Genomic DNA, 17,529 nt, shown 5'->3' on the forward strand with positions numbered 1-17,529 from the left:
GCAGCAGGTAGAAGCAGTCTCTGAAGTACAGATGCCCTGGGTAGAACAGGTACAGAGGCAAGGCAGCAGGTGGACCTGAAAATAATTGAAATTAACCACCTTTGCTTAGAGTTAAATTCTCAGTGAATCAGGCTGGTTTAGGTGAGGCAGGAGGGGGCAGATGATTGCTGGTAGCTGGCATAAGGGCACTGGACCCTTTCTACAGAGGACAGTATACAGCAGTTACTTTCAGCCTTTTTCAATTTAGAGACTCCTTCAGAGCAAGCTTGGCTCAGATCTGCTGCTCCTTCATGGTTACTGGGAGCTGACTGCTCTACTGGACTGAAGGAACTGAGGAACAGATTGGAGCTTAGAGTCCTGTGCATGTCATGCAAATAGCAGAGTAAGGAATGGGCTGTATTTCTTCATGGGTTTAGCTTTGGAGAATTGAAGAGCAGACAGGCTCAGTAAGGCTGAGGTAAGCTGTTCTCACGCTTTCAGGATGTGAATCTATATAAAATATATCACATATTGGGGTAGCAGCTTCAGTAGTTACCATTGAATAGGATGTGCTTCCAGAAATAATGATGATATAAGTACTAATATTTGCTTTATGAACTTGAGAGACAGCTGAGTTGTATTTGTGCTTACCCTTCAATGATCCATATCTTGCAGGAGACCTATTCAGTGATTCTTTTTTTTTTTTTTAATCTTGTCATAGTAGATCTGTTAGCAGAGGTCCATTAAGGGATCTGATTATATAGTAACTGTTCCTCCTCTGATAAAAACTGAGAATTAGCTTTGTTTTCAAGGTTTCGTACATTCGTGATTCAGAGTAATTCCCACGTCAGCAGGCTTTTATGTGGAAGGGCTAATTCATATCGCAAGTGAGAGAGAAGTGGTACCAGCAAGGCAGGAGGGAAAGCACCCACTGAGGATTGCAGTGATTTGCAGAGATTTCTTCTTCCCTTGGGAATAATCAACTCGTTCACATCGTGACTGAATTGTGTGCCATCTTGCAGTGTCTTCTCACCAACGTTTGCATAAAACTTTGTTTCTAAACGTGTTGCCTGTCCCTGAAGGAAAAGTACCAACATGATTAGTGATGTGCAAACACATCTTCTGAGTAAGACAATGGATGCTGTTCTCTTGCAAGTAAAAACTCCTGTATGGTGAAGCACTCAAATGTTGCAGAAAGATTGTAGTCTTCTAATCTTGCTTTAGTGATAGCAGGATACGTTTAAAGAAACTTTCTGTACTAAGAGAGAAAATGTTTTGTGGCAGAAACAATTGTGACTTTCATCTGGTCTGATCAGGCTTCATTTCACTTCTTTTTAGCAACTTAATGGAGCTGCTTAAGCGAGCAGCTGGGCTTCTGGCACAAACATGTCTAAAGATGACAGCAAACCCTACCTAAAGAGTCAGCCCAGTAACCCAAAACTACCCTCTGCCAGGCTCGCTGTCCTTCATTAGCTATGCACAAAGGCTGGTGCAAGTATCCTGACAAATTACGTGTCTGTAGTTAGATGTGATGGATCTGGGCATGTGGCTCGGTTTCTGATGGGCAGGAGAAATTGCAGTGCTCTGTTAGGTGATAATCCGTAACAAAATTGCTTTATTTGCTGTGAGAAAGCTCTTCAGAGCTGGTGAGTTGACTTAAACTGGTTTTCAGCTTTGTGCTTCGATAGGAAACGAGCACGTGGTTGTGGTGGTTACAGTTTTTCAGTCAAATCTGTTGGTATTAAAGATACAAGGCAACTGTGAAAGATGTGTGAAGAAAATACTGCTTTAAATGCAAGTTTAGTTTCTTACTCTTCCTTGAGAAATCCCAGGAGTGTTTGAGCCTGTTCTACTCCCAGGTGCTCTTTCAGGACTGAATTATGCCTGTGTGGACAATTAACACATTGGTACTAATGACCGAGTGCTCACAGGGCCCTAGTTGCTCTCCAAATCAACAGAGAACATCCTGAAGAAAGTTATAACGTGACTGGAGTGATCAGGGTGGTAATTTGCAAAGGTGATGTTGAAATAATCTCCTTAGTGTTATTGTACGATGCATAGGCACTTGCTGTTGTAAAGTATTGCATGGGCATTCACAGAATCACAGAACGTCAGGGATTGGAAGGGACCTCAAAAGCTCATCCAGTCCAATCCCCCTGCCGGAGCAGGAACACCCAGATGAGGTTGCACAGGAAGGCGTCCAGGCGGGTTTTGAATGTCTCCAGAGAAGGAGACTCCACAACCTCTCTGGGCAGCCTGGTCCAGTGCTCTGTCACCCTCACTGAGAAGAAGTTTCTTCTCAAATTGAAGTGGAACCTCCTGTGTTCCAGTTTGTGTCCGTTACCCCTTGTCTTATCATTGTTTGTCACCGAGAAGAGCCTGGCTCCATCCTCGTGACACTCACCCTTTAAATATTTATAAACATGAATGAGATCTCCCCTCAGTCTCATCTTCTGCAAACTAAAGACACCCAGCCTGCAGATATGGAGTACAAGTGGTCGTTGATGTGTGACACCCAGCTTGTCTAAATACCAAAGTCGTCGTCCTTTTCAAGTTGAATTTTTGGATGCATTGTTTAGTAAACACAATATGGATATCATAATATGGGGTTTTTTCACATGTAAAAAGGGTGAACAAAGTTACAAATTTCTTTTTTAGGAGAATTTCTGAAGTTTGGATTGCTGTCTTGATACTGTAAACCTGCAATAAGAGGCAATGTCAAGGGTTCCCACCCCACCTCCTCCTGGGGAGATGTCCAGTGGACCTGTGGCTGAAAGCTGGTGTTACACACAGGTAATACATACATTCAAATGGCTTTATTTTATAATAATAATAGTTTAAAAAAGGAACAAACGAAAACTACTGACTTGTGCTGACAGTCTAAGTAGTTCTCACAGTTAATGCTTGATAGGTAAGGTCAATTTTATTGACATTTTCTGCATCTTTTGTTCAGGTTAAAGTAGTAAAGTTTTCCTACATGTGGACCATTAATAACTTCAGTTTTTGCCGAGAAGAAATGGGTGAAGTTTTGAAGAGTTCTACCTTTTCATCAGGGCCAAATGACAAAATGAAGTGGTAAGGTCTTTATTCTACCAACTACTTGGCTTTGTTTCTTTTCACTTGCAAAATTTGCAAAGTTAAATTGCAGATAAATATTTATTGTTTCTAGTTGGATTGGTTCTAATGTCAAAGTTCCATCAGTCATAAAGGACACATTTGTTTCAGTAATGTGTATTATTGTATCTTACAAAAATATATGTGAATTTATTCTGGGTACGATATAAAAATGTGCAATTTCTGCATTTCTTTCAGGTGCCTGAGAGTGAATCCAAAGGGATTGGATGATGAAAGCAAAGACTACCTGTCGTTATATTTACTTTTAGTCAGTTGTCCAAAAAGTGAAGTCAGAGCAAAATTCAAATTTTCCCTGCTGAATGCTAAAAGAGAAGAAACAAAAGCAATGGGTAAGGAAATCTTAACGTATCGCATGTGGATTTGTAAGAACATCCTAAAGAATATCAGGGTTGTAATTCTTTTCAGTTGAGAGCAGAGTTTAATATTGAGATAACTTTAAAATATCTTTTTAATATCCTTTTAGAAATGTAATTAAAACTCTTGTTCATGTTTCACACATTTCTGGTCACTGAGCTATGTTAATTCTCTCCCAAGCAGTATAAATTACAGCGCATTACTAACTGCTGTCACTCCGGATCCTTGTCACTTAGCTTTTCTAGCAGATTATTCTGGCTTCCTGTTAGTAGGGGTGTATTTGCTTGTATCTTGCTACAGTGGAAGTGTTTGATTTCCATGTTAATTAGGAAAAACGTGCATGGTTGTGTTTTTTTTTCAGACATTCCTTTACAATGTTTTGGTCTATTTCATCTGGTTTATGCTGTTATCAGTTTAAACACACGAGCCATGTACCCAGGGAATTAGAAGACTTTGAAATAATGGGTGATTTAATTGCTTTCTTGATATGAAGAACGTATGGCTCTTAGTTTCAAACTTAGAAGCACAACCTTTGTTGGAAACACTTTTTGGGAAAGCTGGAATTCTCATGAAAATCTGTCATCTAATGCTGGTTCTAGTCCTGTATGTGGAGAATCCGTCTACTTTTCTTCCCTCCTACTCCAGGACTTAAGAGATCTTGCAGGGTCTCTTCTGTTGCAAGTTCTGAATTTCTTGGAAAAACCTATAGTTCTCCAGGACTTGTACCCAGAGTTCATGCTGCTTTCTCCTTATGTAGCTAGGCCCACTTGTGGTCTTTAAATCCACAAAACTGAGTTCAAATCTAAGAATTTAAATGGTTGGACTTTTTGGGAGGAAAGTAAATGTATGTATGTCACAGTATCTTTCCTTTTCTACTGATGGAGTGTATTGGTGTGTGTAATTAAATGAAACTGCAGTGTGTGCATCAAAACACACCTGTGCTGATTTCCCAGAAAGTGGACGAGAGCTTTCTTCGTAATGATGTCCTGAATGAGGGACGTGGAACGTAGGATGGAAGGATTTTGAGAACATGAAGACTATGTGCCAAGTGGTACTTTAAATGCTAAAAACCACAAGGTGTTAAAACCCATAAAACCGATGAGTACATAGATGTCTCTTCAGTTTCTGCAATAGTAGCTATCCTGTATTTGGCACTGCAGGAATTAGAAACATCTTTTACTTTTGGAAAACTACCAACAGAAATCTTATTTCTTGGACTTTCCAGCCATTTACCATCTGCTTCTGGAGATGCTGTTTTTATTTATACATTATAATGATGCCCGACTGTAGATGTCCTTTGTAAACTGATAATTCATGCATAGACTGCTGCTTCAAGTGATGAAGTTGTGTATATAAATAGGTGATGAACTAACGTTGTGACTTCATTAGAAAAAAGAAAACTACATTTACACTTCTATGCTGCTTTATTTTTGTAGTTTTGTATACTTCAGTTTCTACTGATCATTTAATTTCAGAGGGTTAACACTGGTTCTTGCTCATAACAGCAAAAGCTACCAAGTTATCTGTAGTGCAGAGAAGTCACTCTTGATGTCTTTGTTTTGGACATTGTAGAAGAATGCTATATAAAATTAGCAAATCTGGTGGGTTAAAAAAACCCAACCTTGTGGCTATGGCTAAAAGGTAAATATAAGTAATATCTCTTGATGACCAAAGAAATAGTTTGCTACTTGAAAGCTCTTATTGCTGTTTTGCATTTTTAGTGCTTTTACTGTATTTCAAAATAAATTTCAACCTGTGAAACGAGATTTTGCATTTCAGGAAGAAGTCAAAACAGATTGTTATGACAACTGCAGGAGTGTTGTCAGAATGCATTTGTGATGACAGATTCATTGTAATGGTACTTCCCTGTGAACACTTTGTTTTGACACATTGGCATTCCCAAACATTAACTGAAAAAATCCTCTCTTGCTGGATGGTGCCTAAGAGAGCATCTATGGAGTTGATACAGGTTACAGATTGTGCTCTACTAAGTCCTGTCAAGAGTTTTATAAAATAACACTATTACAACATGTTAAAAAGTTTTAATCAGTTGTAGGTTTCCAGAAAACGTGACACACGTTATCCAAATGTGTTGAATTGATTCATTATTTGGTAACACTTGGACTTACTATAGATTTTTTTAGGTGGTGGTGTTTGTTGATATTGTTGTTTAATCTACTTCATTTGTATATAACTCTTTTTTTTATCAGAAAGCCAAAGAGCGTATCGATTTGTGCAAGGCAAGGACTGGGGGTTTAAGAAATTTATCCGAAGAGATTTTTTGCTAGATGAAGCTAATGGTCTTCTACCAGATGACAAGCTAACCTTATTTTGTGAGGTGGGTATGGTTTTTTTTAAGTGGTAAGCTTTTAAAGAAAATATCCTCTGTTCTAATAAATAGAGGTTTATGTTGATTTAAACAGTAATATAGAATAGAAGTTGTCTTTCGTAATTATAAATATGGTGAGATACACATTGACTTGCTTTGTCTGCATTGTATTTTGGTTTTTTGATACACGTACACTGAAATACAGAACAAGTCTGAATTGATCACTTGTAAACTATTGGTCTTCTCCATGAATCTGCCAGGATTACGTTAGACTCAACTGTAGCATTATTTATGCAGACGGTGACTGATACGTGCTGTCTGTAGAAGTAGTATTTTACTGAGGTCACTTTTCTTTAAGGAAGTTGTATTTGGAATTTTAGGATTGTTTTTCACTGGATAGGGAAATGTCTGCATGCTGATTTACATTATATTAAAAAAGCAACTAATTGTCAGAATCTGTACTCCTATAGTATCACAATTGATGGGTTTAACCAATGAACAGATCTTTCAAGTAAATTAAACAGCTTATTTTTACTGTAATTGTTACATTTTGTTTTCTGAACCAGTGCAAGTATCCTGTAGGTAGAGGGACTGCTTAATACTGAGAATTAATGTTGAGAGCTGTGGTATAAATCTAACTTTGTGGTGTATTATGGGTCACTTTAATAATATTTCTATTGGTAACCTAGATTGTCCTATTAAAATTCAGTAAAATGTTAAAAATGTAAACAAGAGGAAGTTGGGATGTAAGTACGGTGCATGTTACATATACATTGGCCAGTTATCGTTGGCACCGTAAAGTGATTAGTGGCTTAGGAGGATGATAGATGCTCTAACTGCTAATAACTTTGCTTTGATCTGTGTATTTACAGGAAATGTGTAAAATTGTCTTGGCAAGATTACAATTTAATTATATGCCATTATGCTGTGTTGGAGGAATAATTGAAATGTGGCCCCTGAGAGTAGATATTGCAAATATAGTGCATCTTATTTTCACTTAGACAAGTTAAATTAGCTGCATGATAAATTTGTTATGAATACAATTATTTGGGTGATAAAAGCAGATGTAACAAGTGTTTTATGGTTCTCTAAAGATACTTCGGAGTGTTTTCTCGTTTAAAATTTTCCTTGTAATGTGTACTTTGATGTAAATGAACAGCTCTCAAAAACATTGCGTTTGGTTTTGCATATAAGTCACTATCTAATTTCAGAGATGAAGTTTCTTCAAAAAAAAAGAACAAGTACTGAATTTTCCAGAGGAAAATATTGTTGTTTTAATTTTGATGCTACCCTTTAAATATGAAGGGCAACGCAGTTAAACTTCTTCATGTTTTAATGTGAGTGGCTTTTGTGAAGTGTTTGACCTCCCCTGATTATGAATGCTGAAGGAGGCACAACATTGAGCTGTGCACAGTGAGCGTGTTAAAATACCTTCTGGCTTGTTTCAGGCTAAAGCAGAAATATCTGGAATCCAATAATTTTAAAAATTTGTCCAGATGTTTTCTAGCTCTTCAGCTGTCATTAGAAACAACAGGTTTTGTTTGAAGGACCTGTTTCTGTAGACAAGTCTGAAGTTTTTGTCCTTTTCAAACTTAACTGTCAGTTCCAGTTTCTGTGTTTGCCTTCCTACTTGTATCCCAATTGGAAGACTTAACTTAAAACGCTGCTGCACTTGGCTTGATAAAACTTACCAGATACAGCAAGTATTTAGTAAAGGTCACCGAGTACCAGCTGTGCTGCCTGGCTCTTCTTTTCTCCCTGTTGGGTTGCAGAAGGATTATTTGGTCTTCCTTGGCAGCAAAGACGTCCCTTCTGTGTTGACGAATGTTCTTAAGATCAGTTGGATATGTCCTTGGATTGAAGGGTTGTTTAGTTAAATACTTTGCCAAGTCTGGTGTTGCCACTGACAAGTGACCTATTGATTAAATGCGACTTCATCATTTTCTTTTTTAAGCAAACTGATCTCTGTTTCACTCAGTTCTCTCTTTCCATATCACCTGAAATTACTGAAGCCTTGCACGTATTTTCCTTTGCTAATAGAATAGTACATTCTCGGTAGGGATGGTTTTCCCAGTGAGTGTTTTCATGGATCTCTTACCTAGCTTAGGTCAGTAAACCAGACCTTGTGGAGTACCTGGAAATCCTGGCTAGATTGCTACTGCTCTTTAAGATAGGTTGTTTGCTATTAGTTCTAGGATCTCCTATCATCCTGCGGTTTAATGAAGAAATATGTGATTTTATAAACATGGCTCTAAGGTGCCTGAAGAAGGCTTCTAATATCGGGTATTGATAAATACCTCAATCATAAACCAGTCACTTTTAGCATAAGATGAGTTCTCAATAATTATGTGGGATTAACTTGATTAGATTTCAGCTCTACTTAAATAAATGAGGGAGGGTTGGAAGAGAGAGAATGCACTTGATTTTAAACATCCCATCTGGACAAGTGAGATATGAAATATCGGACCCCTTAAGTTGCTTGTATTTTAGATCTTTAAAAGTTGCTACAGCCTATAGAGAATAAATGCCAGGCTATTCAGATGTATGAGACTTGAATTAAAATTTTGCTTGGGCTTTATCTTAAAAGGATGGCTCATAGCAAATTGTGTTGCACAACTATCAGTGTTAGAAACCATTCTAAAATAGTGGAAGCTTGGAACGTGAGAGGTCAGTGTAAATACACATGAAGAATGTATAGATGACCTTCCTGGGCACTGTCTGTGTGTATGAGAACTGCAATAGAGTACTCAATAGCACAATAGATTATTTTTCAGTGTTATAAATGTATAGTCTGAATGTGAAAGTGAAATTTTGCAGTGTTTTGGGATTTTTTTTTTCCTTTTAAAAAGGTGGAAGAATATAAAGGAATTTCTTATAATCACAAGGGGGTATGGGATGAAGCAGGGAATTAGGCAGTGGTTCAAATCCCCGAGCTGCTGTCTTAATTGGATCATCCTCCTCTTCTGAGCTGGAGTTTGGTTTGCAGTGCTCTGACTTTCTGTGAAGCTTAGCTGTGCTATTTTTGCTTTATGCCAGATTTATTCCAGATGCTGTGCCTCTGGAAATCGAACAAAGCACTGATCTTAACAGTATCAGCATTTTCTCTTAATACATACTCCTAATTTTCTGTATTTGGGAGATGCAGTGATCAAGATCTTGTAGTCTGGCTCTTTTCTTCTTTATGAAGGTTTTATTCTCAGACACTTGCTCTCAGACAACAGAAGCAAAACCTGCTGAGCTCTTCTGTTTTCCCAACATACTGATTAAAAGGACTTAGTATGCAAAGATGTCTGAAATGAGCAAGTAAGGATGCTACTGTCCTGTTCACTACTCATGTGAAAGACTTAAATGTGGGGAATAATGGCAATGTATTCACTTCAGATGCACATATTTCACAGTTTTCTTAACTAGGTCTGTACCAAAATTACATCCTGTGAGCATGCATTTCATTATTGAAGTTACTTACCTACTGCATCTTCTATTTCATTGACTTATATTTCTAAGATAATAGCTTTTAATTTTGTTTGGGAGACAATCACTCGTGACTCTTGCCTCAGCTGGACATAGTAAAATGAAATAATGAAGGGACTTATGTGACTTGCACTTAGTTTGCATTATCACATTGCAGGTTAAGTATGAACTTACTGTAATTAAAATAGGAATATCATCCTATTCAAAAAGTCTATGAACTATTCTTAGAAAACATTTTTAGAATTTTGTATGGTATGTGTTTTACTTAAATGTGTGGAAAGTGTTGAACTGTTAATTTTTCCCTGAACTAGCATTAACTTTTATTCTTTAATCCCACTGGTATCCCAAGAACTATATCTGTCCTTGACTTACTTACTTTGTCATTTTTATTGATGGCTTGTGGTTGTGTGCTCTTTGTTTTGGTTGGAGAAATACACAACGTGAGAGTCTCCAAGTAAAGCCCTATTTGGTTTATGTTACTTAAAACTAAACTGTGAAGCATTAGTTCATGGTTCCAGCCTAATGCCAGAAACACCACTGTTTTTGCTTTGCAATTGCTGAACTTCTAGCAATAGGTACTGTAATGTAATTATTATTGGCATTCAGTTATGAAGGAGTTGTCTTGCTGTGATTTTCTGTTAGGTAAGCGTGGTCCAAGACTCAGTAAATATATCAGGACAGTCTAATACAAACACTTTGAAGGTACCTGAATGTCGACTAGCAGAAGATTTAGGGAATCTCTGGGAAACAACAAGATTTACAGATTGCAGTTTTTATGTAGGAGGACAAGAATTCAAAGCTCATAAGTCTGTCCTTGCAGGTACTTTCTACTTTTTTTATTGCTATTATTTTGTAATTAAAATTGCTAAAAGTTGGAAATGTGATTATATTTAATATTTACCTTTGTTGCTACAGCACGATCTCCAGTTTTTAATGCAATGTTTGAACATGAAATGGAGGAAAGCAAAAAGGTAAGTCTTACTAAAAACTTTACATGTAAATATGTTGTACCTCGTGAAAATGGGAAATGTTGCAGAAAACTTGAAGTATTGCAAATTGAGGAAGGCATGAGGGGAGGAGGCACTATTCCTGAATGCTTTCCTGGTGAATTCTGTGGTAGTTTCTCTGTAGAAAGAGCAGACAGGACTGACTGGAGAGGTTGTGGAGGATTTGTCCTTTCAAGTACTTGTATCTGCCCTCGATCAGGCTTTTTTTTAATGGTAGCTACTGATGTAACTGCCCTAGTGATCTCTGCCCCTTTTTGCTCTAGTTTATACCTTCACTTAAGCCGATTGACTTGACTAAGGTTTTGCTATAGTGTATTAAAACATTGTGTGATAGCTAGGACACAAAGAAACAACAGGTGAATTACAACTCAAATGAGGCCCTGAGGCAGTGGAGCACACCTTCTCATTCACGGTTTCTGCAGGCACTTGACCTGGATACATGTTTTGGATGGATAGTTTCTCAATCTGCACAGAGAGCTGCTTCTGCCTCCTACAGCAGAGTTATTTGTCTTCCATGAGGAAGAATATCTGAAATGGGTTGGTTATAGGCAGGATCTATGAAAAGGCAGGGGAACTGATCAGCTCACTAAAAGTTCATAATAGATGATCATCACTTAGGCTCGGAGGCTGCAATGATGCCACTTGTGTGAACAGATACATTGGATGAATACGGTGTTTTGTAAACACGGCATTTTTCTCCAGTCTGGAAACTTTCACAGGTAGAATTGGAATATTGGAAACATTTTATTGGGATTTCTGGACTGAAAGAAACCTGGGCATGTCCCAGCTTCAGCAATGTGCCATGTGGAGGGGGCTTCACTTTCATGTCAGCAGTAAATCAGTGCATAGGAAGCCAGAACGTGTACATCTCGTCCCAATAGCCTGTGATTTTTGTACCCCATCCAGAAGTTTGGTGCTTTCTTCTGCATTTTTCACATTATTTCCTACTTCATTATTTGCTTATGAGGGATACTATTAGAGGATGGGGTCAAGCGTGCAATGCCACAGCTTTATTAGGTTGGCCTTCAGCGACATAATGTCAGTTAGGTATGCTTTGGTGTTTGCTTTTTGAATTCCAAGATCACAACGTAGCCTGTGTTGACTCAGTTCAAGTCGTGCCAAAATCAGTTCTCTTTGTTTCTTCTGCTGCCTCGACGTCTGATATTCCAAGCACATCATTGCCGCGTTGGAAACTCAGCAGCACTTTTAAATATTGCTGAAACTGCACCTGGGTTTTTATGTACAACCTGTGCAATAGATGCCAGAGTTAGACATTTCTAGAAAAAAGTTGCAATTACTTTTTATTACCTAAGCTTTTCCAACTGATTTCTACCTGACTCTAAGTGCTACTGATTCTGATTACTTTCTGCTTAATATTGTTCAGTGTTAAATTAAATTTGTAAGGATTTTGCATGACGGATGGCAAATGAGAACTTGTAGCGTGCATGCAGATTATATTTGATGTGTTCACTTTAAAGTTGTAACTAAATTCCAGGCTTTTATTGGTTCTTTTTCCTTACCAGAATCGTGTAGAAATAAGTGATGTAGACCCTGAAGTTTTTAAAGAAATGATGAGATTCATTTACACAGGAAAAGCACCAAACCTTGAAAAAATGGCCGACAATTTGTTGGCAGCTGCAGACAAAGTAAGTAATTGCCTCAGATTCTCAAACCTGATGTTTGCTTGTGGAAGATTCTTCTAAATATATGCGTATATATATTCAGTTTGATATATATTTTGATTTTTTAAAAGTATGAGAAGCAGATCTCATCAGAAATGAGATCCCTACAAGCTTGATAGTTCTAATCATTCATCTCCTCTGTATTGGGATCTTGTAGTTGCTTTAAATTGTTACTCTGTGAAAAACGTTTTCTGCTATGATTTTTGAGATGAGGGAACTTATAACAGCACAGCAATTAAGGTGAAATTATTCCCTTTCGTGTAATTTATGCTTTTCTAACTCTTTAAAACCTTGACCCAATACTTTGTTTTTTCATCACTGCTTTACAGTCTGAGTTGAAATTTCAGGTATCTATCCTCACAGGGGACACAGTCGTCTTTCCCTGAAGAGCCATAAGGAGTTTAAAATTCAGAAAATATCCAGTTTAGTGTGTGTAATACAAAACTTTTTCACTCGCAGCTGCGAGAGGGGTCATTTCTTAAACTACCTTTGCAATTTCTGAATCGGTTGCAATCATACCCGTAATAAGTTAGTGGTATAACTCCTTGTTCTTATAATCAATCCTAGCTCGATAATTATAAGTCATCCAAGTAATTATTTTCAAAAAACTATTATATTTTCATTTTTTGGGCAACTTAATATGTTCTGTTTTTTCAAGATCTCTTGACCTGACACTGCCCTGGTTTTGGTGACTTTTCACTCTTACTCTTTTCACATCTCATTGCCAGCATCGTATCTTCCAAAACTGGCGCTGTTTTGTCAAGTTTCACTGCATCCAAGTGGGGAGGTGAAATGATGTTATTTTATGAATGCTGGCCTTTATTGATAAGTGTAGACAATATTATAAGGTCTGCAATAGCAGGCAATAAAAATGAGGAGCTAGGAGGTCTGCATAGTTTTTTGTAACAGTTAAAAACTTACAGAAACCTGCTGCTATTCCTTCTGAATGTGAGATAATCTGAAAATTAGTGTTCTGCATATTATCAAAGGCATTACACTGCTGTATTACCTGGTAGGTACAGATTTGTTAGAATTGGTATTTATTTACTTAGAGATCCATGTGTAGCAATAACATGGAAGGAAAAATGCATAGGTCTAGGAACATAGAAGTTAGCCCAATAATTTGACTTTTCTTCAGTGGCATTTCTTTGTTGCATAGAAAAGTTGCTAATACAAATGTATGAGTGGCAACTTGAGCCAGTTATGTGTCTAAAATTCTTTTCAGATTTGAAAACTGTATCTGAAAGGTGCTGAGCTAAATGGGATGGGTAGGATCTCAGTAGAAATGTGTATGGCTGAACGAAACCTTTTCAGACAGTGACATTCTTCAAAAAAGCAGCACAGTTTATTCATGAGAATATAATACGGGAATGTATGTATTTGACATCAGTTTTCTGGTAGGCTGTTTCAAAGCTATGGAAGAAGTTGAAAAATTCAGAGATGGGGGTGAGGGTAAACTTGGAACAAGCTGGTTTCAAACAGGCTGATGTATCTTCCCTTGGACAGAATTGTGAAACTTTCTGTTGTATGACGTCTTGCCCCTTGCTTTGAGATGTAAACCTGCCTAATGATGATTTTGATAAGGAGCCTGTGTCTGTTCCTTGCTCTTCCTCCCTTCCCAAACTGGAGGAAAACAAAAACTTCTAAATGAGTTATTTTTGTTGTTTTAATAAAAGTTCTCACAGTGAAGCATTTGATCACTTTGTGTCAAACCTAATGCCTGGCTTACCATTTGAGGACTCTTCAATGCAGCGTATTCAAGTTTGAATTACCTGTTTGGAAACAGCTTGATCTTAAGCTTGGGAGGCACCAAACATTTTCATGACTTGAACTGTCTTAAAAACTGTAGTGATAACGGTAGGAAGAATGAGTTTGAAGAGTGATTAGTGTAGTTTTTTCTTTTACCAGTATGCACTGGAACGGCTGAAGGTCATGTGTGAGGAAGCACTCTGTAGTAGCCTCTCGGTAGAAAATGTTGCTGACATTCTTATCCTCGCAGATTTGCACAGCGCTGAACAGTTAAAAGCACAAGCAATAGACTTTATTAACAGGCAAGTAATATTTATGAGACTAAATATATTTCTGTTTCTGATTTGTGTACCTTTCCAGTATTGACACAGTTCTCTCTTACAGGTGCAGTGTTCTTAGACAACTTGGGTGTAAAGATGGGAAAAACTGGAATAGCAAGTAAGTTTCCCTGCCTCACGATGTTCTGTACAAACACTCCTAAATAGACTGCAGAAACTGTTGCTTCATTTCTACACTGCTGAGGCCAGTCACTGACTGTAAGTAAAGCAGGATTCAGCAGATGCTACCCCAGCCATGATTTTCCCTTCCTGTTTAAATGATAGGGAGAGTTAACTGCCCTCCAGTGAGAGATTGTACGAACAGCTCTCTTTTGTTCGTCTCCTAGGGATGTATCAGTGCTGTGAGATGGTGGCAGCAACCACCACAAGAGAAAAGAAACCATTCTCTTGACTAACCAGGTTTGTGCCTGGAATGGCAACCCTAGTGTGGTTTGAAGGCTTGGTTAGGTCAGTCAGAGCCTGCAGTATTGCCCGAGCCTGCAGTACTTCCAAAGAAAGGAGGGCAGTTGCACTTCTTGCCTTCGATGTGTTTGTACACCTTCCCACATGCCAGCACTAGCACTCTGGAGGCCACACAACAAGTCAGGCAGGTCCCTCTGAGCTGGCTGATTCTGTAAGTGCTCATCCCTCAGTGGGAATAGGTTTAGATTACGTGTCTCTACTGTAGGACTGATTGCAGCAGAAAATAACTGAAGTGATTCATGGAATAGAAAACAGCCAGCTTCAGAATAGCCAGTGCTAGGCTGAAACAGTAAAAGGACAGCAGAGCTTTTATTTCTTACTATCAGAAAGCCTTCATGGGCCTAATGATTGAGCATGATGTGGAAAAATGAGGGGGTAGTAGAAGGGACACAGTAAAATACCAGTAGAAAAACAAGTAAAGATGAGTCAGAATACATAACAATGTAAACCAGCTGACATGTTCCTTCTCGAGTGGTTTGGAACTTACTGAGCTGACTTCTGTCTTGGATAATTGCTAGTGAAGATGCTGATCATCTTTGCTTCGGCTAAAGCATCTGCAGTAAATCAGGGAAATAATGTGAGGGGGCCTGGCTTAATTTACTGGCTCTGGGCACCAGAGAGTCTGATCTTTGGTATTGTTTCTCAAGGCACTTACCCGTTACTGGCCTGCAGCAGCAGGTTAAGGGCTTGCATTAGAAATCTGCAAATGACTTTTTAGAGATTATATAGTACAGGGGTCAGTATTAACTTCATGCTGGACAGTGTTCTTGAAGCAGTATGAGGGTGCTCATGAAAGGCTTCTGAAAATGCAGGGCAATGGAAATTTGGAATTAATGCATAACTGTTTGTTCCGCATTACAAACTTAGCATGTATCAATGTGGCTTGCATCCCAACTGGTGTACTGTTCTTCATGTGCAGAGTGAATTTTATGCTTTAGTTCTATGTTACCTCACAAAAAAGCAGATATATACATTGAGTAAATACATTGTCTTTAATCTCCTGGATGTCAATATGATACGTGCTGAAAGCTGTTGTTGCTTCTGCATTAGTTAAAAATGATCAGTGGCCACTGAAAGCCATTCTGAATGTGGTCCATGATCTTGTACTGAAGCAAGAGTGGATATTCTCAAGTGTACTCCACTGGTATTCAAACTGCAGGCTCCCATTAGAGTTCTGTAGTCAGCCAGCAAATCTGTCTTCATGGCTCTTCTAGTACATGAGCTACATCACTTTTGCTGCAGTTTCAGCCGATTCATGTTATCATCCTCCTTTCTCCCCAAATTGAGCATGCCCTTCTATGTAATGACTTTGTCATGTCTTCCCTTGCTTTTCTTCTCTACATGAGACCTCATTTTCTTCTAGATTTCCTCCTACCATTTTTATTGTATTTCCTGAGAAATTTCAAGGTGGTTGTCTTAACCTGATACCCACTTTGGACACAGATCCCTAGCTGAGGTCTTACTGAGTAGAGCAGAATAAGTACCCTATGTCCTACATCTGATGATATTAACGCACCCAAATTGCAATTTGTTACCTCTTTCCAATGGCATCCTTACTGGTGTTCATAAACTCTGATCTGTAGTGCTCAACTGCTTTTCTTCAGTAGTTCTGCCTTGCCTGCTCTTCTGCACTGTGCATTTGGTTTGTAAAATTGTGTGACTGTTCTCAATACTTCTGTTTTCAGCCAAGCAACAGACATAATGGAAACTGCAGGCTGGAAGTCCATGATCCACTCCCACCCTCACTTAGTAGCAGAGGCCTTTCGCGCACTGGCGTCTGCACAGTGTCCACAGTTTGGCATTCCACGCAAACGGCTAAAACAGTCCTGAAATCTTCCACGAACTTTAGAGAAATTGAAGTGACTCTGCTCCTCCATGTCCAGAGGTGTTTTCACAAACCATAACAAGAGTTTTTGTTATCCTTGTCCACAGAACAGAAGCTGAAAAAGCCTATTGTTTGCTTTTCAGATGGATAATTTATGGTTTAATCCTCAGCTTTAAATTAAACTGATTACTCTAATTCACTGAAAGGCCTTAAATTATCTTCAATGACTCTCTAGTCCATATAGTCTAATGTATCTTGATTTTTTTATTTTTTAATGTGCCTTGTCTTTTTGACTAGGCTCTGCAGGATTGCACTAGCTCCATAATGCAGTAAAGTTGATAACTGAAGATTAATTTTTGAAAGGGATCTTCCATTATTTTCAGAAATAAAAAAGAAATGATTATAGTTTGGTCCTGTGCTGACTGGAGGGTTGTAACTAGCTTCTCATTAAGAGCACTTGAACCTGAGGCACATAATGTACCCTAGACAAGTGCTAAATATAGGGAGAGCCTGTTTACCTTCAGTGAATGCCTACAGGCTATTTATGGCAATATACTGCTTTGAACATAATTTATTTTTCATTGTGGGGGCAAATATGCAATGGTTTGGCCCAAAAATGTATTTTCATTACAGTTTGTAATGCTTATTATTGTGTGTGTGTCAAAGCTGTCCAAACGGTAAAAAGAGACACAGAATAAACCTCTTGCTTGTGTTTCTTTATGGTCCATCATTAGTTTACATTTAATGCAGAACTGAACGAAAGGTGAAGAGTTCAATGTGAAAACAGAATAGTGTTGCATATGGAAAAAAATATATCCCACATGTACGGTTACATAGAAAAGCAAAGGATGCATAGAATGACCAAATGTAAATTAAAGAAATGGGCCAAATGGATTCTGAATATGCACTTTTAACGTGTAACTTTTGTATGTTGTGTGGTACATATATATTTTGCTTTTGATGAATTAATGAGGTACAGGTAATTGTGGCTTAACTTTTTAGATACATTTTAAGATGCCCACAGCCACATGGGATTTAGTTTTGTTAGCAGAGAAAGGCATGTCTTTTTAAGACTCAATTGAAGGTGGCTATTGCAAGCTTTCATATTTAAGTAACAGAATATTTTCGCTTACTTGGAAAAGGCATGTGAATGGTAAAATTTCTGAAGGGATTTTTCTCATCTTGACGTGTGTGCGCA

At 38.1% G+C, this 17,529-nt stretch overlaps 1 protein-coding gene across 3 annotated transcripts; it reads left to right on the forward strand.

Moving 5' to 3' along the window:
* Nucleotides 1-2,636: 2,636 nt before the first annotated feature.
* On the forward strand, nt 2,637-17,033 carry SPOPL (speckle-type POZ protein-like). Of its 3 annotated transcripts, XR_728116.1 has the most exons (11): nt 2,638-2,772; nt 2,933-3,054; nt 3,292-3,443; nt 5,679-5,806; nt 9,911-10,088; nt 10,184-10,239; nt 11,799-11,921; nt 13,866-14,008; nt 14,091-14,144; nt 16,192-16,741; nt 16,786-17,016. XR_728116.1 is itself a non-coding variant. In XM_010181791.1 (10 exons), the coding sequence occupies exons 1-10, from the start codon at nt 2,695-2,697 to the stop codon at nt 16,334-16,336; spliced, it is 1,179 nt and encodes a 392-aa protein (XP_010180093.1). In that variant the 5' UTR covers nt 2,638-2,694; the 3' UTR covers nt 16,337-16,860. The 3 variants fall into 3 exon arrangements, 2 of the variants coding, with proteins under 2 accessions (XP_010180094.1, XP_010180093.1); XM_010181791.1 differs by having other exon boundaries at nt 16,192-16,860; XM_010181792.1 differs by lacking the exon at nt 14,091-14,144 and having other exon boundaries at nt 2,637-2,772; nt 16,192-17,033.
* Nucleotides 17,034-17,529: the final 496 nt, after the last annotated feature.

Source organism: Mesitornis unicolor, unplaced genomic scaffold (genome assembly GCF_000695765.1).
Source record: "Mesitornis unicolor isolate BGI_N332 unplaced genomic scaffold, ASM69576v1 scaffold8463, whole genome shotgun sequence".
Lineage (NCBI taxonomy): Eukaryota > Metazoa > Chordata > Aves > Mesitornithiformes > Mesitornithidae > Mesitornis > Mesitornis unicolor.

Bases quoted from the DNA above. Each gene is read 5' to 3' on its own strand.
- SPOPL (XM_010181791.1), top strand. From the start codon at position 2,695: ATGTCAAGGGTTCCCACCCCACCTCCTCCTGGGGAGATGTCCAGTGGA. The intron at 5,807-9,910 runs GTGGGTATGGTT...ATTTTCTGTTAG, and splicing joins AGCTAACCTTATTTTGTGAG to GTAAGCGTGGTCCAAGACTC. The intron at 14,009-14,090 runs GCAAGTAATATT...TCTCTCTTACAG, and splicing joins GCAATAGACTTTATTAACAG to GTGCAGTGTTCTTAGACAAC.